The sequence below is a fragment of the Typopeltis vanoorti genome, chromosome 2 (genome assembly GCF_054136105.1).
Source record: "Typopeltis vanoorti isolate ZY-2024b chromosome 2, IOZ_Tvanoo_1.0, whole genome shotgun sequence".
NCBI classification, from domain to species: domain Eukaryota; kingdom Metazoa; phylum Arthropoda; class Arachnida; order Uropygi; family Thelyphonidae; genus Typopeltis; species Typopeltis vanoorti.
This window is the reverse complement of record NC_143550.1, coordinates 118,924,528-118,947,755: the sequence shown is the minus strand read 5'-3', so window position 1 is coordinate 118,947,755 and position 23,228 is coordinate 118,924,528. Positions and strand designations below refer to the sequence as shown.

Here is a 23,228-nt window from a genome sequence, read left to right as displayed (position 1 = left end):
AACAGGGGCCTTGTTTAACCGGGCAATGCTCCAACCAGCATGAAATTCTGTCATGTTGTATCATCATTTTATATTTTTGTTTAAGCCAATAAGAATACAATTTGGTCAGCTAAATCCCAGCTGACCAAATTGCCAGCCCACCCTCATTCGTTCAGTATCCAGGTAGATACCTAACAGGGTGCACCACAAGACTATAGGTCAGAAGCCCTAGTCAGTTCTCTGCATTCCTTTAAAGACTATGTGGAGATCTTCTCTCAGTTATATAGCTTTAACCATCAAATGTTCTGCCAGATTTGATAATATTGGCACCTTGCCAGATAACAGATCCATTTTGAGGAAAATTGTCGATAAGAAATTAGTAATGATGTAACTTTTTCATGCAGTACTATCATATATCCTGTATCCTCACATGCACCCTGAGGGTACATGTGAGGAATTTAATGAAGATGATTAGACACTCTTTTGTTTATCTTTTAAAATATTTATTCAGGCAGGAATTAATTCTTTCACTTTATCTCTTTTCATTCCAACATCTTTACCAGGAAAGCATAATTTTATCTTGCAACAACAATCACACATCTATTCAAGGAAAAAATCAAGTCTCCTTGCTCTCCATTTAAAAAATGCATAAAAAAACTATACTTTTTTTTTTGTAATGAAATTTATGAGTCTGACAAAGCCAATACATATAGCTGTTATGGGGAAGTCATTTCAGTAAGATATAACACATCCAAAATCGGAGTTATGCAATGCATATATATATTTGAGATGAGATTTAATGACTGCAATGTTGGAAAAAAAAAAAAAAAGCAGTGTCCTAAAATAAATTTAGATTTTCAGTAGAAAAAATATGTACATAGGAAACTGAGTAATTTTATACACAACTCTTCACTGAATTACTAAAATTAATATAAAATTTTCATTAAGTTACAACTTTATTGCTTTAGTATGTGATATATTAAATATAATTCCTTTATTCTTTAGCCCAGTTAATAACATCAGAATATTACTATATGCACAGACTTCTAGAAAAATATACCTAATTGATGAGGAATCATCACACTGATCCACTTCACTACTAACACAAAATCGTTTAATGGCGCTTGAAACATCTTCATCCAAACAAGAAGTTAGTCTATTTTTTTTTCCATGCAGAATTGCTATTGCATGAGAGGGTAAAACATCTTCACTCTGGTTTCTGCTATCACCACTTTTAGATGTATCCCTAGAGTCAAAATGATAATAGTATGTATTGTATAATTAAAATACAGTATCATCAAATTAACATCACTGTCAAAGCTTCATATGAACAAACACAATGATAAATAAAGTAATTTGTTTTATTAATAGGGTAAAAATCCAGCGTTTCACAAGACTTGACCAATTAATAATGTTTATATCTCTGAAGCTACTTTGAAGAAAGTGAGCAAACACCATTTAGAATGCTGACAATGAACTGCTTATATCCAAAGAAGATTAAAATTCATAGAGTATTTTTGGCAATTTCTGATTACCAGATACTAATTTTATTTTTTATGTTTATTTTCTACAGGTGAACAGTTTTTCTGAATGCATTTTACAACAGGGCTAAAATCTTTCGGTTTAGTGAGGCAATGTGAACACCTCCATAGTACAATTGGAAGAACAAGAGGACATTGTGCCCTTTGAATGGGGGAAAAACCTGACAGATTCTCATCATGATGACATATCTTTATATGGGCTTTTTCATTTGAAGGCGAGTTAACTGATCTCATACAGAGACAGCAGGGCTTTTACTTCCAGAAACTCAAGTTTTTCATCCCACATCCAAACAAATAAGCCATGAGAACAAACACAATTCACAGACAAAAAATACTATTGATGGGATTGCCAATAGATGATGTATTTCGATGGTAGCAGTGTCATAGTAGTTTGGATGATGAGTCCAAAATCTACAGTGTGGTACTGGTAACATCAATTCAGTGTTTCTTTTATTTTTCATTTATTTATTTTTTAATGGGATGTAATCTTACAATTGAAATAGTGCACTATTATCACAAATGTGAGAATCGCACTCCAAAAACATCCCTAAAAGTGTGCGACTTATCCAGAGAAGAGGAGAGTTTAGTTAACTGTATCTCTCGCTCTCTCCCCTCCCAGGCTCACCTCAATCACTTTGTCACAGATATTCTGTTTCTGTCATATGCCGTTTCTATAGGTATTTCTATGGGCACTGCTCTAACAAAAACTGGCTTCTATTATTTCTCCACATTTCTCTAGGCCCATAAAAACATGAGTAACTACTAGTCAATATCCATTCACAGTCCAGGTTTCAAACCTAATAAATAAACAATATCTCATCCTGTTTCATTCCCATTTATCTCTGTCCATGGGAAGCCTTTCTTTAAATATATTTATTAATCCTGCTAACAGCAACATTTGTAGAACTTTTAACTATTAAATCCTGATCACCGATTTTACCTTTAGTAAAAAATAGGCTTCCAGTGGTATCAGATTTCTATACTGAAATCTAAGCACTTAAGCAAGATCCTAAATATATGTACTTTGTTATGATACATCTCACTTGTTCTCAAAAATTCAATCTTAACTTCAGCAATAACTAAGCAAACTGAGTTTTCACATCTCTACAAAAATTAAAAATAGTTTAATAATACTAAAATACATTAAAAAATAAATATACAATATTCTGAACTTTAACCAAAGAAACTTGCCTTATAATCTACAAAGATAATTAAATAAATTAAATCTTATCTGGGTTCAAAATATGCCAGCTAAAAAGAACATTTGCTTCTCTCTAACTCAGCTGCATTTTCAATAAAAGTTGAAACAAAACAAAACAGTTTCTTTATCCCTTAAGAAGCAGTTCCTTATCATAAAAACTACTTTTCTCTTATGTCTTGACAATAACTGTTGATTCACTATTCATAGTAAGAGATATGGAAAGTTCACACTTGACGATAAAATTTTTGAATTCAAACAATAACTAGTGGTCTTCTTTTAATGCTTTCTAGAAAAATCCCACAAAAACATTTCTTCTTTCATCTTCAAGATTCACAATCTCTTTCCTCTTCTTGTTCATACAAATGAAGGATTCCAGAGGAAAAATGATTGAATGCTTAAAAATCAACTTGTTGTATTGTATTCTCCTAAACAGCCATTAAATCATTACTGCACTAATGGAATGTTTAATATCTGATAAACATTCCTCTTCCTATATGAGAAACTTCATTTATCAAGTTCCAAAGTTCCTATAAATTTCTTCCACAACTGCTATTCCACTTACCTTTGTAACATAACAGCTAAATCTCAAAGCCCTACTAATGGATATATGCATGTATCTCCCCCCCCCCCCTTAACAACCCTCTGAAGTTCTGCTTCAGTTATGAAATGAGACAAGCAACAGCCAGTACAAGCTATTTTCACAGTGCTTTGCTTAAAAGCAGCCAAAACTCACAGTTTCAGTCAATTAAGTAAGTCTTTTTAACATCACCATCAAATTCCTGCCATATACCCTCAAGGGATGCACAGGATATGATAGTACTACATGAAAACAATTACATCATTACTAACTTCTTATCTACAATTTTCCTTCAAATCAGTCTGTTACTTGTCAGACTCCAACATTATCAGATCTTATATTTCTATCGTCTAAGGCACATTGGACCATTCATTTCACCTATATCTTGCTCTTCCTCTGGGTTGTTTTGCTGCCAACCTGGAAGAGAATACTTGTTTTGTTAATCTTTCTTCGCCCATTCTGTTTAAGTGACCATACCACCTGAGATTAGTTCTGCTAACGAATTCCTGAATGCTGACAATGTCAAGTTATTTCCTAATATCCCCGTTTTTAATATGATATTGCCATTGATGCCATCTGTTCACGCCTATAATCTTTCTCAGGACTCTCATATCTGCGGTCTCTAGTCTTTGGTCAAGTGTTTTACTTCTGACCCAGATCTCAGATCCATAAGTTAAACCTGGTTTGAACACTGACTTGTATATAGCTAATTTAGTGTTCCAACTCATTTCTCTCTTATTCCATATGAATTTATTCAGTTGACTTCCCACCATACCAGCTTTGTTGATTCTGTTGTCTATTTCTATATTTAATTTACCATCTTAACTAAAAATCGTGCCTAAGTAGCTGAAATGTTTTACTTGTTTCACAGGTTCTCCATTCACAACACAGTTGACATTTTCAATGATTCTGCCTATTTTCATTGTCTTTGTCTTTTTATTGCTGGCCTTCATACCATATCTATTACAACAGCTATTCAATTTAGTCAGAGAATCTTGCAGACTTGTAGCAGATTTATTTAGAAGTATAACATCGTCCGCATAAAGCAAAGAGCTGACATTAACATCTCCAATTTTGATATCATGTTTAATACCACTTTCCTTCATAATGTGATCCATATAGATAATGAATAACAGAGGGGATAATGTACATCCTTGTCTCACACCAGATTTAACATCAAACCATCTTCCTGTACTTCGTTCAATTCTAACTGCTGACTTACAACTCAAATAAAGACTAAGTATTGCTTGATATAATGCGCCATTGACACCATATAACTGTAGCGTATATGAATAGCTTCTCTGTTGGTACATTTTCATATGCCTTTTCCAAATCGACAAAACTTAAATACAGATCTTTGTTATATTCCCATGCCTTCTGGACTATTTGTCGTAAAGTGAAGATCTGATCCTGACAGCCTTTATTTGGCCTGAATCCAGCTTGTTCTTCACCAAGCTTTTCTTCCACAATTCTTCTGAACCATTTCTCAAGTATACTTGCATAGATCTTGCCAGGAACACTCAGTAGGGAAATACCTCTGTAATTCTCACATTCAGTTTTATTTCCCTTTTTATATATGGGTACTATGAGAGCTCTACTCCAATCATTGGGAATTCGTCTCTCTGTCCAGGCTTTTTAAACTATGCAGTGCAGCCACTGTAAGACTTTTATACCACCATACTTCAGCATTTCTGTTCGAATATCATCTACTCATGCTGCCTTTCCACATTTCAAGCCTTTGATGGCTTTTTCCTTCAAGTATGGATATGTATTCCTGACCGCATGCCTGGTCAGTGTTTTTTACCACTGTGCTGTCATCACTGCTTGTTTCATTTAGCAGTTTTTCAAAGTAATTACTTCATACTTCAAGGATATCTTTTTCTCCCATTTTCATGTCACCTTTATCATCTCTAACTCCTTTTACCGCACTCTTTCCTCCATTCCTAAGCTTCTTCAACAACCTCCAGAATATTTTGCCACCTTCTTGAGATTTATTTTCTATATTCTTGCCAAAGTCCTACCATGACTTTTGTTTAGCTAGTTTTACACAGTGTTTAGCATTCTTGCATTTGTCTCTATATTCTCTAAGAGCACAAGTTGACTTATTTGCCAGGAACTTTTGATATGCTTTCTTCTTTTCCTTCACTGCCTCTTTAACTTCCTGTGTCCACCATGGAGTTCTAATTTTTCTATCCTTGCAGACAACTTCACCACATGCCTCTCTGAAATTTTCTTCAAGGCTTGCCACTGAATCTCCAGGGTTTGATTCCTGTTCTCAAACTCTTTCATTTTTTCTTCAATAATCTTTGTGTATTTTAGTCTACAGTTCACATCTAAGAGCTGCTCAACTTTTATTCGCTTTAAAACTTTCTTACATGTTATTCTTTTCAATATGAAATTCAATTTTATTCTGCTCAAGACTAAATAGTGATCACTTCCAATTTCAAATTCTCTGTACACGCTGGTGTACTGCACCAGGGAGAAAACATCACTATCAACAATAACATAGTCAATGAGACTTTTCTTATTCCTTGCCTCTTCTCTCCATGTGAATTTGTGCACATTTTTATGTTGGAACACGGTGTTAGTAATAACCAGTCCATGTACTGAGCAGAAATCCAACAGATATTTACCATTATTATTAGCTTTACCTCTTTTCTCCAAATTTTCCCAAAATATTTTTGTATGTCTCACAATCATTTCCTACTCTCTGCTATTTAGATCCCCAACAAGGACCAACTTTTCCTTTTTCATTGTGCCAGTTGCTTTTTCTAAAGCCTCAAAAAATTCCTCCACTTCTACCTTAGTAGAACTTCTGTGGGACCATAGGCACAAATAAGTCTCATTGTCCAGTTCCCTACTCTCATATTTGCCCACATTACTCTACTTGAGACTGACTGCCATTCAAGAAGATTAGCCTTGTATTTAGTGTTGAATACTACGGCTACTCCTCCTTTTCCTTGATTGTTATTTCCTGAATATAATATTTTGGATTTATTGCTCAGAAAGATCTCACCAGTTTTTGTCTTTTTTGTTTCAGTCACCCCTATAATGTTGATCTGGTACTTATCTAATTCCTCAGCTAGCTCCATTTCTTTGCCATTCAGGCTTCTTATGTTGACAGTACCAATCTTTAACTCTGGTGATGCTGAGTTGGGAGGTGTTTTCAGATTTGTTCCAGTAGCTGACTTTTCGCTGTTCACCCTGGTTCCCTGGCGAAAACAACAGGGGCCTTGTTTAACCGGGCAACGCCTCAGCCAGCATGAAATTTTGTCATGTTGTACAATCATTTTTTTATTTTGGTTTAACTAATAAGAATACAATTTGGTCAGCTAAATCACAAATTGCCAGCCCATCCTCATTCATTCAGTGTCCAGGTAGATACCCAACAGGGTACACCACGAGAAGGTGAGGATTGGACATTAGGTCAGAAGCCCTGGTCGGTTCTCTGCATTCCTTTAAAGGCTATGTGGAGGTTTCCTCTCAGTTATACAGCTTTGACCCTTAAGCACCCCTACTTTTTAACATATGTATTTTAAACATACACAAACATTAAGCTATAATACTACAAAGAAGTAAATTCACTTAATTAAAAATTAAAAATTACACATCATATGTAAACAATGCATGACTATTTTATATATGAACACGTGCAGGGGAGGGGTCTGGAAAATTCATATATATATATATACACACACACACACACACACACATGGGTGGGGGTATGGAAAGTTCATATAAACACCTAGAAACAAAATAATATTAAAGCAACTGATATAACTACAAGAAAGAACATACTACTAGTAGCAGAGTTATGAAGGTAACTTATATCCTTGTATGTTCTTTCTTGTGGTCATATCAGTTGCATTAATATCATTTTTGTTCTAGGTATTATCAGAACTTTCCAGACACTCCCTTGCACGTGTGTTTGTGTTTTCCTCCCAATAGTAGTCCTACCAGGAGATCAATTTATTCCTACATGCTCCATTGCATACAATGCATATATTACAATTAGCTTCCAAGTACTGATTAACATTTTTATTTCAAATTAACATTTTTATTTCAAATTTTGTATCAATATTCACATATACATTTATATTTTTACATCTATATGTACATATTCCGACCTTTACATCCATATTTATAATTTTATATATACATATATTTACACTATGTAATTCATACAATATCAGTAATTTATGTTACATTACAACGACTAGAAGTCGATCTTATTGGCAATTTAATGAATTCTGAGTAATACTTTACAATAAGTCTCTGTTTTGACACTGGCCACTTGTCTCCAAAAGTGATGATGTTATATTAGGGGCATCCAGATGGAGTCCAGTAGCTGACAGTCGTAAAGTATGTGGTCAACAGTCTGTTCAAGGTGTGGGATACAAATGCATGATGGTGATTCCAGGATATGGAATCTGTGTAAGTAGTGTCTTAGTTTTCCATGTTCTGTTAGCAGCGTGTTTAAACCTGGAGAAATGATGCTTTTTCAACCAGAGCCTGCTTCTGATGCTTGGCAAGAATTCTTTTGTTGTTAATCCATTTTTTTGATATTTTTCATCCTTCTTCCCACAAGTCTAGGCTTCTTTCTTCTGCAAATGTTTTTATAGAAGATTTCAAGTACTTTTGGTAACTAGTTTCGAGCTGTTCATTTCTACAGTACACCCACAGATTCGAGACTCTTCAACACTTCTGCGCATGTCACAAAAAGGAGAATCCATTCCGATAATAGGTAATCAATCCGTCTTTTGGGATGAGTTTGTTTATTATTACAGGTCGGAAAATTTAGCTTTTCTTTTATGAACATTGTAGTTTTTAAACTAATACAGACAGACAAGAAAGCATGTGATTTTGCATGTTGGCAACCAATTCATACATCCTTCATTTCTTTCTCCCCTTCAGCATGAATTGACTATTCTTGGCAGAAAACCAAGCAGAGCTCTACAACGTGTGGGCATACTATAGCTGCTTCTTTAGCCAACTGATCTGCTCTCTCGTTTCCTGCTACCCAAGTATGTGTGTTCCAACTGATAGAGTGCGATTCCAAACCAGATTTCTTGTTTGTTCTATTAACGCTATATGGTTGTTCTGGTTTTTTATGCCATCTATAGTGCTTTTACTATCATTGCAAATTGTTGCTGTCTTTTGATATGAGGTGTGCTGAGTTCTAATTCGAGGGGATACGTAAGTGAATGAACTATAGCAAGTTGTTCTGCTTATTTGTTTTAACAGAGAGGATGTGGTCAAGACAGCATTCTTGTATAATGTCTATGTTCACTGGGCATCTACAGATGCCGTATGGTCACTCCAATGCTCGATGATGTTCCACACTAGGCCTCGCCATGTAGTCCTGTTGTTTGCCCTTCTGGCAGCCTCAATTCTCTGAAGATCAGTCACTCCACACACGCCATCCATCCATCTCATTGATGGTCTACCCCTGCCTTTCTTTTTCCAGGAACTTTACTTTCTATTACTGTTCTGAGAAGTCCTCCTTCCATCCTTTCTATGTGTCCAAAATATTTTAACTTTCTTCTGTCAATATCCTTAAGGAGCCTTAAAGTTCTACTAATCTTTTCTAACACCCAATCATTTGTACGCCTTTCAGTGTATGATATCCTCAACAGCCTTCTGTAACACCACATCTCAAAAGCAGTTATCCGTTTCTTATCTGACTTCTTTAGGTTCCAAGTCACGCATCCATAAGTTGCTGTTGGAAAAACAACTGCATCCAAAATCCTCAACTTTCTTCCCATGGAGATAGATCCATCCTTTCAGATTTTAGACAGGTCTCTGACTGTTGTTTTAGCCATTCCTAACCTTTTTCTGACATCTTCTGAACAGCAATTCTTCACATTAATAATGGATCCCAGGTACTCAAACTTGCTGACTTCCTCAATTCTTTCTCCATTAAGATACATTTGTTTCTCAAGAGCTTCTCTGTTTGTTTTTCCTTTGAGAACCATGATCTTTGTCTTGCTAGAATTGAGTTGAAGTCCTCTGTTATTACTGATCTTGTTAACTTTGTCAAGAATTAGTCCTAGTTCTTCCATGTCATTACAAAGGAGTACTGTATCATCAGCATACCTCAGATTACTGATCAATCTACCTCCTATTGTAATTCCTGTCCTGAGCTCATCCAATGCTTCACGCATGATGTCCTCTGCATATATACTAAACAAGTGAGGAGAAAGTAAACATCCTTGTCTAACTCCTTTTCCAACTTGAAGCCAGTCAGTCAATCCAACACCTGTTCTTACTGTGGCTTCTTGCTCCTTATACAAGTTGGCTACCAACCTGATAGTGTGTTGAGGAAAACCCATTCTTTTCATTACTTCCCACAGTTTCACATGCTCAACACAGTCAAAAGCTTTAGAGTAGTCTAAGAAACACATTATTAGAGGGAGTCATCATCATCATCATCATCATCATCATCAAATTCCTGCCATGTACCCTCAAGGGGTGTACAGGATATGACAGTACTACATGAAAAAATTACATCATTACTAACTTCCTATCTACAATTTTCCTCCAAATCAGTCTGTTACTTGTCTAGAGGGAGTCTGAATTCTTTATATTTTTCTATGATCTGTCTAAGGCAAAGGATCTGATCTCTGGTGTCCCTACCTTTCCAAAAACCTGCTTGTTCCTCGGGCATCTCTGCCTCAACTTTGGCCTCAATCCTATTTAGCATGATCTTTAATAAAATTTTGCTTGCATGAGATATCAAACTAATAGTTCTATAATTCTTGCATGCCTTCATATCACCTTTCTTGTGTAGTGGTATGAAAACTGACTTCTTCCAGTCTCTAGGCCATGATCCTGTCTCCCATATCCTTGTAATCAATCTATGAAACACTCTTATCCCTCCATCTCCTGTGGCCTTAATTAACTCTGCTGGGATTTCATCTGCACCTGGGGCCTTATTGCTGTTGAGCTGCTTAACTGCTCTTTCAACTTCATGCCTAAGTGGAGGAGTTTCCAAATCAAAATTTTCTTGGTGGGAGGACTCCACATTTTCTTTATCCACTTTGCTGTACAGTTCCTCACAGTATTCTTTCCATCTGTTTTTGATTTCCAACTCTTCTGTTAGTAATGATCCATTTCTGTCTTTGATGACATTCAATTTAGGCTTGAACTTGTGCTTTAAGTCACGAACTAAATAAAACATCCTTTTATAATTATGCCTTCTCATCTGGAACTCTATTTCTTCACATTTATTAGTATAGAACTTTTCCCTTATCCTGCTTGATGGCTCTTCTGATTTCTCTATGTAATCTCTTGTATTCTTCGGTCCCTGTGTCTCTTTGTTTTTCCAACAGCATTCTTTTGATTAGTTCCCATGTTGAATCTGATATCCATGGGTCTCTTGGTTTTCTTATTGGGCCGAGATACGTCTTCGCTGTATCCTGTATTATCATCTTGACTCCTTCCCAAAGCATTTCTGGTGAGATTTCCTCATTGGTCTCCAAAAATCATCCAGCCGAGTTGATGTTTCTTCTGTGAATCCACTAGGAATTACTCTAACATCCAATCTAGTGGAATGTGCCTGACCTGGAAGTTTTCGGAGTCTTAGTCTTACTTTGACTCTTACCAGCTGATGGTCTGTACCACAATCTGCTCCAGGACAAGTATGCACATCAGAGATGCTTGTCTTCTACCGCTGGCTCTCCAGCGGGTGAAGATATAATGAACTGCCTGTTATATGCAATAAAAGAACAATCAACGTTCCCTCCAGTTTTGCTTCAGCCAGTGTATATAAGGAATTCGTCACTTTCAGAGTTTTCCTTCTCCTTAATATATGTTCTCTTTGCTGGGTGAGGCCACCAAATGTTATACAAAATGACAGTGACACTGTCATTTTTTGTATATGTTTGTATGTTGTGATTGATCACAACATACAAACCAAGCCCAGAATCTACTCAATAAAAACTCACTTTCACATCCACTTTACTAACATCTGTGGCATTAACACCAACATAAATGACCTTCATTATCACTTGAAGTATTTCAAACCAGACATCCTACTTCTGACTAGAAACCCAGATTGTAGCTATATCCACTACTGTCCACCTCCAATACCCAAACTATACACATCACACAAGGGTGACTCATGCCTTTATGAGATCTGACAGAGCCTGCAAGAGAATGGCTAATTTAAAATCCCCTACTTCTGACCTTCTCTGGTTCAAGGTTTCCTTACCAGTCTCCAAAACGATAACCATTCGGACCTTTCCGTATGCCTTTCCATGAAACTCGACCAGCTTCCATCAAGTTATCCAAATAGTGAGGTCATCTTCTTATGTGACATCGATGTCCACAATTCCAACTGACTTCCCTATTACAACACCACAAACAAAGCTGGACAAGAAGCAGAAGTCTTTGCTATAAGTAATGACCTAATGTGCATCATACATCTACCTACCCAAATTCCTGATAATTCTCTTCATTCTGAAAAATACTCTATCTCTTATTTGACCAGTATCCTTTTCAGATACACTGCAGAGATCACCTGCTCCTCTTGGCAACTTAGACCACAATCTTGTGCACATTTCTTCTCTCAAACCACTCCTGATCTAGATCCTCTGGCACTATAAAGGTGCCAATTGGGATAACCTCTGGAATTTTTACTCTTAACTTTTTTTTTGATCTGACTGCTTCTTCTCATCCAATAATCATACCTGAAAATCATGCTCTGAAAGAGTCACAGAAATTATCCTCACTGGTATGAAGGCCTTCATTCCCCATTCTACCCAAAATCCTCATCCATTTTTCAAGCTCTGGTTGAACAAAAAGTGTATCAAAGCAGTGAAAGAAAAACTTCGGTTTACTGAAGTGGCTTGTATCAACAACTCCCACTTCATACTCCAGCTTATACCAAAACATGCAATAAATACAAAACAGTCATCAGCAGATCCAAATCAGATTTTATAAAGACCAACAGTAGAAAACTTGCCTCCTGTCCAAATAGAAGCTTTTCCTTATGGTCCCTTGTCAAGGCTATTGGATTCAACTTCTGCTCACCTGCACTTCCACTTCTCCTCTAATCCTGATGACACCACTGTTACACTTCACTGAAAGATAAAGTTGACCTCCTGGCATCATTCTGTTCCTCGAACTTATGCAAAGATGACTTGGTGATGACCAAACGAAATCACCTCCCACCATACTGGAATCCAGGCACAGTATGCCTCCTATAGTTTTCAACAAAAAGACATCAGAAAACTACTAAATAACGTGGACACTAAAAAGTCTTCAGGAACACCAAAAAGTATTCTTTCCAACTGTTCTCAAACATTGTGCTATAGAGTTAACACATGTCCTGAATCATGTTTACAATCCATCATACATAGCTGTTACTTATCTCAGTGTGTGGAAGCAATCTATTCAGTCAAGTCCAAAAATAAGAGATAGAAGTGTGCCATCAAACTACTGACCAACTGCCATCACATCAGTCCTCTCCAAAATAAAGGAAAAAGTCATTGATAAACTTCTCCACTACTCAGAGTTAAGCCAATTAATCAGTGACCACTAGGAATTTCACCATTCAAGATCCACAGCTGACCTCTTAGCTTACATTAGCATCACGGAACAAGTGCCATAGAATGGTTCAGAGAAATTTCTGTTGTTAATCTTAACGTTTCCAGAGCTTTTGACTGTGTCTGGCATCGAGGTCTGCTAAACAAATTGCCATCCTTTGGTCTTCCTATCACCCCTCTGTAATTAAATAGCCAGCTTTTTCTCTAGTCGTTCATGGTAGATGGTTCCCTCTCTTAGAGCTTCACCGCCAATGCAGGAGTGCCTCAAGACTCTACCAATCACCTACTCTCTTTCTCCTGTACATAAATGATCCACTCTCAATCACCACTAATCCTATCTACAACTCTGTAGATGACAATACTCTCCATTCATCCTATTCATGTGACAAACCATGCAGTACTATGACATCTGAAGCTACAAGATCTTCTACAACTATTCCGTTAAACATTGATCTACATATTATCCTTCAATGGGGGAAGAGGACAATCTTTTCACATTCAATGCTACCAACCACAATCTTGTCTTTTCTCACAAGAGGGATCTCAGCTCACCTGCTCTTAACTTTAGTAATACACAAATCACCAGACAAGATCGGATCTCTCTGCTGGCACTAACACTTACCTCCAGTCTCTCCTGACAAAAATACAACATTAATAGCTTCCTCAGCATCCAATAAACTAAACATTCTCTTTTGTTCAAGATGCTAATCGACAGCCAGCCAGCTCTTAACTATGTACAAATCCCAAATCTGCCTGTGTTTAGAATACTGCTCACATGTTTGAGGTGGTGCATCTAAAACTTCCCTAAAAATCCTCAATGATTTCCACAAAAGAGCATTCAGCTCATAGATGAGCCCTTTCTTTTTGCTTTGCTTCTCCTTTTCCTCTTTCATCCCGACCAACTCTGTCCTCTGGAACAGCCTTCGTTGTGAAGTGTTCCCAAACTACAACCTGCAACTCTTCAAAAAAAAAAAAAAAACATTAATAAACTTATATCTACTCCTCAATTGCACCCCATATGGCACCAATGTGCTTATAGGCCCTTCGACCTCTCGTGTATGGGATCAATATATATATATATATATATATATCTTCTTCTTTGGTGCATCAATCCGAAAATTGGTAAATATAACAGCACATCACAACATCCTGTCTTGTGACTTCCTTTTTATCTCATCATAACTCTTAGTGCCAGTTAGCATCATTATGTTATTTATATATGAAATTCTTGGTCTGCCCCGTGGCCTCTTTTCTTCTACAGTCCCCCTCCATTATTTCTGTAATCAGTCCCCCATGTCAAATGGTGTCCAATTAGGCTTTTTCTTCTCTTATTGATGTGTTTCATTAATGACCGCTCTTCATGAACTATATTCAGAACTTCATTACTTTTCTTTTCTGTCCAACTAATTTTCATCATCTTTCTCCAGCACCAAATTTCAAATGCCTCCAACTTTTTCATGTCTTGTTTTGTTAAAGTCCAGGCCTCACAACCATATAATGCAATGCTCCATATGTATGTTTTCACTAGCCTTTTTTTGACTGGATGCTAAGTCCTTTACTGGTAAAAATGTTTTTTCTGTTACAGAATGCTTTTTTGGCTAGGATTATTCGTGCTTTAATATCTGATTGGTTTCTTCCATCTTCTGTGATAAGACTTCCAAGATATTTAAAAGAGGATACCTGTTGTAGTAGGTTATTATTTATTTCCAGGTTTATTTTCATTGGATTTGCTTTACTTGTAGTTAATAATTTTGTTTTCTTATAATTAATTTTTAGGCTGTACTGTGTGAAGATTTCTTCCATCTTTGTTAGGGTGGCTTTCAGTTTGTTTTCGTTATCAGCTAAAATTGCTATATCATCCGCAAACCGTAACCAGTTAATATCAATTCCATTTATCTTAATTCCGGTTTCTATTAGTTCTTTGTTTATTTATTGCATCTTCAATGTACAGATTAAACAATATGGGTGAAAGAGGGCACCCCTGTCTTACACTTCTACGTATTTTTGCTATTGAGGTTTTTGTTGTATTGCTGGCTGCTTCTATTAGGGCTTCTTGATGCTTGTAAAGATTAAATATGAACCTTCTATCTCTCCAATCTACCTTTATTGTTTTTAGGAGGTGAAACATTTGATTCCAGTCAATACTATCAAAGGCTTTCTTCAAGTCAAGAAAGACTATCAGAGTATTTTGATTCTTCTCCAATCTTCTTTCAATAACTGTTCTTAGAGCTAGGATTGCTTCTCTTGTCCCCTGCTGTTTCCTGAATCCAAACTGGTCATTGCCAACATACTCTTCCACCTTCTTTGTTAGTCTTTTTAGTATAATTTTGAGTAGTATTTTCGAAGCATGTGATATTAAGCTTATTGTTCGATGATTTTCACACTTATTTGCATTATTTACTTCAGTAATGGGTATGATAGAGCATTGTGTAAAATCTTTGGGGATGATCCCTGTTTCATAAATATCCTTTATGATCTTGAAAAGGTATGACTTAGTTATGTTTCCTGAGTATTTTATTAATTCTGAGGGGATGTTATCAGTGCCTGGTGACTTGTTGGCTGACAATTCATTCAGTGCCCATTCAAATTCATCTTTTAATATAGTTGGACCAATTTCTTCCATATCAAGTCTTGCTTCATCTTCTATAGCCTTGGCATCAAGATCTTTTCCACTATATAGATCTTCTAAGTACTCCTTCCATCTTTCCGAAATTTCTTCCTTATCTATAAGTATGTTCCCCTGTTTATTTTTGATAATTGTACTTATTGTCTTGTTTTGCTGGCTTATTGCTTTTTTAATGCTATAAGCTTTATCGATTCTTCCAGTCTTTGTTAGATCTTCTATTTCTTTACATTTCTCTGTATACCATTGTTCTTTTGCTTCTTTACACTTTCTATTTATCATATTTTTTATATGTTTATATTTGTCTTTGCTTTCTTCCTTTAGGGAGGTTTTGTATTTTCTTCTTTCATCTATTAGATCTAGAATGTCCTGGGTGATCCATGGTTTTTTTATTTGCTTCTTCCTTAATCCTATGCAGTCATTGGCAGCCTTGATGATTGTATCCTTCAAATGAGTCCATTTTTCTCTGTTTTTTTTTCCCTCTCTCCAGTTTTAATGCTTTCATCAGTTTGCTGTTTATAGTTTTCCTCTGTTTACAGGTTACTTATGTTCCATTTGGGCCTTTTCCTTGGTTGCGACAACTTTTTAAATTTCAGATTACATTTCAATAAACCAAATTGTGGTCCCTATCAACATCAGCTCCCAGGTAACTTTTGCATGATTTTACTTGATTTTTAAATCTATTTCTTGTCATAATATAATCTATTTGGTACCTTCCATTATCCCTGGCATTTTCCAAGTATACCTTCTTCTTTTTGGTATCTCATACTAGGTATTAGTAATGATCAGATTGAATTGGTGGCAGAACTCCAAAAGTCTATCTCCTCTTTCATTTCAGCATCCAAGTCCATACTTTCCCACCTCTCTACCATCTTTGCCTTCACCAATGACTGCATTCCAATCCCCCATGACAATAACATTATCTTCCTTCTTAGTCAGTTTGATTAGATTCTCAATATCTACATATACTCTCTCAACTTCATCATCACTGTGGTCACTCAAAATATATATATATATATATATATATATATATATATATATATATCAAGAGCCTAATTTTCTAGAAATTCCATACAGAAATTGGCTGGGGAAGCGGAGTAAAGGGCATTGCAGTCAACTAGCTGTTTATATATATTTTTCCTTTCAATGAAAAATAACTTGAATAAATAGTGAATTTGAATAATTTAAATATGGAAGGGAAATGTGGCTTCACTACCATGCATTCTTGATGTAGCTGAAGCTGGAATGTGCTATGATGTTGCAGAGGTTTGCAATTTTTTTTTTTTTTCCCCAATTTAAGTTCTTGCTGTTTTGGAAATTGTGTAGAGGATTGACCATAGTTCTGAATTGGGCATTTCCAATAATTATTCTTGTAAGAGATAATAGCAGTGTTGATTTTTGAGCAGCTACACATGGCCAATCTCTTCATGGATTAAGTTGTTGCATGTAGATACATTTAGCTTTAGTAGAATAAAACCATGTTTGAATTTTAAACAGTCAGGGATGACGCTGGTGGTACATCTTTTAAGGAAGGCAAGCTAATGTTTTGTAAATCATCCTTACATACCCAGCAATAGTAATTCATTTTATATTCTCATAAAAATTTCAATGATAAAAAAGTAATAACTTTTAAGTTGGGTCTTTTCACAACAGTACTTATTGGGCATATGTGTCTTTTGACTCATGAACTCCATTTCTCTGAAAAAGGCCATATCGCAGTAAAAAAATTCCATTCCTTGTTTCTCAATATGAGCTATACATTAGATTTTGTATATATTTTTAAAATGGACTTTGTTCCTGAAGCTAATAAGTTCCATTGTTGATTATGAGATCCCTGCATTTCAGACTGTTCTTTATGCAAATTCAAATTCCTTTGGTTCAACGAAATGAGATATACTGATATAAATACTTTCATCTGATGATGGACTTCCTATTCATAATGAAAGCATAAGGTTCATCATCAGTCAGTACTGCAAAATCTTGTAGTATGGTGGAGCAGATGCTGTAGATCTAAAAAACGAGGCATGGATCTTATGGTAGATTCTTAGTGTAGACATGATATCAAATGTCTGTTTTTCATGGAAATTCCATACACATTAGTAAAACAGAAGTAATAATCTCTGGCATGACCTTTTTTTTTTTTTTTATCCAAATTGTTGGCACTAAAGTTATAAATAATTGACTGATCTAAGTGATGATGTATTATTGCTGTTTAACAATTGTAAATGAACCACACACACACACATATCAAAAATATTCCATAATTGTTTTACAGCTTTTAACTTTTAAATGTGGCATAATAATAATATAGGCATTAGAGAATGTCTGAGAACAAGTGAGGTACACCAACAAACTGTTTATTTTACAGTATTCATGATGTAATACAGGTTTGGATGTGTTCCAACAAATTCCCGGCATTCCTCCATTTTTGAGCTACTGCTGAATAACTGAAGATTCACAACAGCTACAGAACAGCAATTAATTGGATAATTTTTAATTGATAGTATAATTATTCACTAATTCATGGAAAATTATTCCAAAAACCTATGAAAAGTATGTGTTATATGTCTGTTAAAAAACTTACACAGTGGAATTTTTTTTATTATTGATTTGAATTCAGCAATACATTCAAAAAATTTTAAAAACACAATCTAAATAATTAATTAATTACTTAGATTACTGTAAATAATTATTTAGATATATCATCATCATCAAACTCTTGACATGTACCCTCAAGGGGTGTACAGGATATGATACTACTACACGAAAAATTTACATCATTACTAACTTCCTATCTACAATTTTCCTCCAAATCAGTCTGTTACTTGTCAAGACTCCAATATTATCAGATCTTATATTTCTATCGTGTAAGGCACTTTGTACCAAATCAATCCATCTATATCTTAATGTTCCACTGGATTGTTTTCTTGCCAAATTCACAGAAAACACTTGTTTTGCTAATCTTTCCTCGCCGATTCTGTTTAAGTGACCAAACCCTGAGATTAACTCTGCTAATGCATTCCTGGATGCTGACAGTGCCAAGTTCTTTCCTAATATCCTTGTTTTTAATATGATATTGCCATTGATACCATCTGTTCATGCCTATAATCTTTCTCAAGACACTCATATCTGCAGTCTCTAGTCTTTGGTCAAGTGTTTTACTTCTGACCCAGCTCTCAGATCCATAAGCAAAAAATGGTTCGAACACTGTCTTGTATACAGCTAATTTCCAACTAATTTCTCTCTTATTCCATATGAATTTATTCAATTGACTTCCTACCATACCATCTTTGTTAATTCTGTTGTCTATTTCCATATTTAATTTACCATCTTCACTAAAAATCGTGCCTAAGTGGCTGAAATGTTTTACTTGTTCCACAGGTTCCCCGTTCACAACACAGTTGACATTTTCAATAATTCTACCTATTTTCATTGTCTTTGTCTTTTTATTGCTGACCATCATACCATATCTATTACAACAGTTATTCAATTTAGTCAGAGAATCTTGCAAACTTCTAGTGGATTTATTTAGAAGTATAACATCGTCCGCATAAAGCAAAGAGCCGACATTAACATCTGCAATTCTGATATCATGTTTAATACCACTTTCATTCATAATGTGATCCATGTAGATAATGAATAACAGAGGGGATAATGTACATCCTTATCTCACACCAGATTTAACATTAAACCAACTTCCTGAACTTTCTTCAATTCTAACTGAAGACTTACAACTAAAATACAGACTAAGTATTGCTTGATATAATGCCCCACTGACACTATATACGTGTAGTGTATTGAATAGCTTCTCTCTTGGCACCTTGTCATATACCTTTTCCAGATCGACAAAACTTAAAATACAGATCTTTGTTATATTCCCATGCTTTCTCAACTATTTGTCATAAAGTGAGGATCTGATCCAGACAGCCTCTATTTGGCCTGAATCCAGCTTGTTCTTCACCAAGCTTTTCTTCCACAATTCTTCTCAATCGTTTCTCGAGTATACTTGCATTGATCTTGCCAGGAACACTCAGCAGGGAAATAGCTCTGTAATTGTCATATACAGTTTTATTTCCCTTTTTATATATGGGTACTATGAGAGCTCTACTCCAATCATCGGGAATTTGTCCCTATGTCAAGGCTTTCTGAACTATGCAGTGCAGCCACTGTAAGATTCTTTTACCACCATACTTCAGCATTTCTAATATCATCTACTCCTGCTGCCTTTCCACATTTCAAGCCGTTGATGGCTTTTTCTACTTCAAGTATGGATATGTATTCCTGACTGCATGCCTGGTCAGTGTTTTTTACCACTGTGCTGTCATCACTGCTTATTTCATTTAGCAGTTTTTCAAAGTAATTACTCCATACTTCAAGGATATCTTTTCCTCCTGTTTTCATCATCTTTATCATCTCAAACTCCTTTTACAGCGATCTTTCCTCCATTTCTAAGCATCTTCAACAACCTCCAGAATATCTTACCACCTTCTTGATATTTATTTTCTATGTTCTTGCCAAAGTTCTCCCATGACTTTTGTTTAGCTAGTTTTACACAGTGTTTAGCTTTCTTACATTTGTTTCTGTATTCTCGAAGAGCACAAGCTGACCTATTTGCCAGGAAATTTTGATATGCTTGCTTCTTTTCCTTCACTGCCTCTTTAACTTCCTGTGTCCACCATGGAGTTCTGATTTTTCTATCCTTGCAGACAACCTCACCACATGCTTCTCTGGCTGAATCAATCAGGGTTTTCTTCAGGATTTGCCATTGAATCTCCAAGGTTTGATTCCTGTTCTCAAACTCTTTCATTTTTTCTTCAATAATGTTTGTGTATTTTAGTCTACAGTTCACATCTGAGAGCTGCTCAACTTTCATTCGCTTTAAAACTTTCTTACATGTTATTCTTTGCAATATGGAATTCAATTTTATCCTGTCAAGACTAAATAGTGAACGCTTCCAATTTCAAATTATCTGTACACTCTGGTGTCCTGCACCAGGGAGAAAACATCACTATCAACTATAACATAGTCAATGAGACTTTTCTTATTCCTTGCCTCTTCTCTCCACGTGAATTTGTGCACATTTTTATGTTGGAACATGGTGTTAGTAATAACCAGTCCAGGTCCTGAGCAGAAATCAAATGGGTATTTACCATTATTATTGGCTTTGCTCTTTTCTCCAAATTTTCTCAAAATATTTTTGTATGTCTGACAATCATTTCCAACTCTGCTATTTAGATCACCAACAAGGAGCAACTTTTCCTTTTTCATTGTGTCAGTTGATTTTTCTAAAGCATCAAAAAATTCCTCTACTTCTAACCTTAGTAGAACCTTCTGTGGGACCATAGGCACAAATAAGTCTCACTGTGCAATTCCAAATTCTGATATTTGCTCACATCATTCTACTTGAGACTGACTGCCATTCAAGAAGATTAGCCTCATATTTTGTGTTAAATACTATGGCTACTCCTTCTTTTCCATGATTGTCATTTCCTGAATATAAGATTTTGTATTTATTGTTCAGAAAGATCTCACCAATTTTTGCCTTTTTTGTTTCAGTCACCCCTATTATGTCGATCTGGTACTTGTCTAATTCCTCAGCTAGCCCCATTTCTTTGCCATTCAGGCTTCTTATGTTGATAGTACCGATCTTTAACTCTGGTGATGTTGAGTTCAGGTATGCTTTCAGATTTGTTCCAGTAGCTGACTTTTTGCTGTTCGACCTGGTTCCCTGGCGAAAACAAGTAGGGGGGGGGCCTTGTTTAACCAGGCGACGCCCCAGCCGGCATGAAATTTTGTCATGCTGTACCATCATTTTCTATATTGGTTTAAGCCAATAAGAATACAATTTGGTTGGCTAAATCCCATATTGCCAGCCCATCCTCGTTCGTTTAGTATCCAGGTAGATACCCAACAGGGTGCACCATGAGAAGGTGAGGATTGGACATTAGGTCAGAAGACCTGGTTGGTTCTCCGCATTCCTTTAAAGGCTATGTGGAGGTCTCCTCTCAGTTATACAGCTTTGACACTTATATAAGAAGATTAATTTTGCTTTCCAAAAAAAAAATCATTTTCTTTTCCACCTGTGTACTTGCAAAAATATTACAACTAACAAAGCTGAATATTTTCATGTTTAATAATCACATATGGTAACAGCTCTGAGTAAAATTATTATTATTGTTATTGTTATTCCGGGAAACTCCAAGGAGTCGACAGACTCATCGAGGGAGGCCCTAACATCATGCCTGGAACAACTATTCAACATTTACCCAGTATCTATCATATCTTGCCTTGAACTCATTCACGGTTGTAGCACCCACAACAGACTCTGGAAGCTTATTCCACTCATTCACCACTCTCCAAGTAAAAAACCTAGCTCTAACACCCTTGTCAACCACGCTCTTGCCCAGCTTCCGTGCATGGCCCCTAGTCCTCTCACCACCAGTCATATTTTCAAAAATATCTTCTGGATCAATCTTATAAAAACCCTTCAGTAATTTGAATGTCTCAATCATATCACCCCTCCTTCGCCTATCATCCAATTTCTGCAACCCACAAATCCTCAACCTATTCTCATAAGGTTCATTCCACAGACCAGCTATCATCTTGGTCACTCGTCTCTGGACCCTCTCCACTTCCTCCCCATCACGAAGAAACCCTGGTGCCCATAACTGGGCACAGAAGTCCAGATGAGGTCTTATCAAGGCTCGATACAGAGGAACAACAACTTGCTTCTCTCTGCATGTCAAAGTATTTTTCATAAGCCAAGTGATTTGGTGAGCTGTTTTAGTTACTTTTGCAATGTGCCCCCTAAACTTCAACTCCCTATCCACCAGTACTCCCAAATCCCTGGCCTCATCCATCTCCTGGAGTACGGTTCCACCTATGCGATATACTGCTGCTATTCTTTTCACCCTAAAGTGCATAACCTTACACTCTGCCACATTAAACTGACATCCATTTTTCCTAGTCCAGTCCTCCAAACTATCCAAATCATCCTGTAAAATTTAACATCCTGTGCACTCACAATTGCTCTACCCAACTTTGCATCATCAGCAAACAAGTGAACACTTCCTCTCAAATCCTTTCCAATATCATTGATGAACAAATTGAAAAGCAGTGGTCCAAGAACAGAGCCCTGCGGCACTCCACTAGTCACAAGACGTATTTTTGACTCCACTCCTGAATAAACCACTCTCTGGTATCTCTCCTTCAACCACCCTCCTATCCATCTTACCAACCCTATATCTATCCCCATCTGCTCCAGTTTACTGATTAGGGTTCCATGTGGTATCCTGTCAAAGTCCTTGGCAAGGTCCAGTAGTATCACTGTAAACCCATTATCCCTATCCAGTTCAGCCGTCACTGTGTTATAAAACGTGAGCAAGTTACTGAGGCATGATCTACCCTTCACAAAACCATGTTGTCCCCCATACAATATCCCATTTTCATCTATCCAATCCTGTATTCTTTTCTTGACTAATTTCTCTAAGACCTTGACAATGATTCCTGATATGCTAATCGGTTGGTAATTTACAACAGCAGTCTTGGAACCACCTTTATGCAGTGGAACTATTTTCCCTTCCTTCCACCTGCTCGGGACTAACCCAGACCTGAGACTCAAATTAAACAAAATGGTCAAGGGTACTGACAATTCTTTAGCTGCTTCTCGTACTACACGAGCTGGTATACCATACAATCCCACAGATGTATTGACATTGAGGTTATGTAATAGACTACTCACCTCCACTTCATTCACCAC

General features: G+C 36.3%; 1 protein-coding gene across 1 annotated transcript in view; it reads right to left on the bottom strand.

Annotated features, from left to right (window-relative positions):
• Positions 1-23,228, bottom strand: part of LOC150109376 (transcription factor CP2-like protein 1) — a 311,379-nt gene that overhangs the window by 265,837 nt on the left and 22,314 nt on the right. Inside the window, exon 4 of the mRNA XM_090407787.1 lies at positions 1,040-1,225. Within this exon, the coding sequence (XP_090263913.1) occupies positions 1,040-1,225 (186 nt within the window). The remainder of the gene's footprint in view (positions 1-1,039; positions 1,226-23,228) is intronic.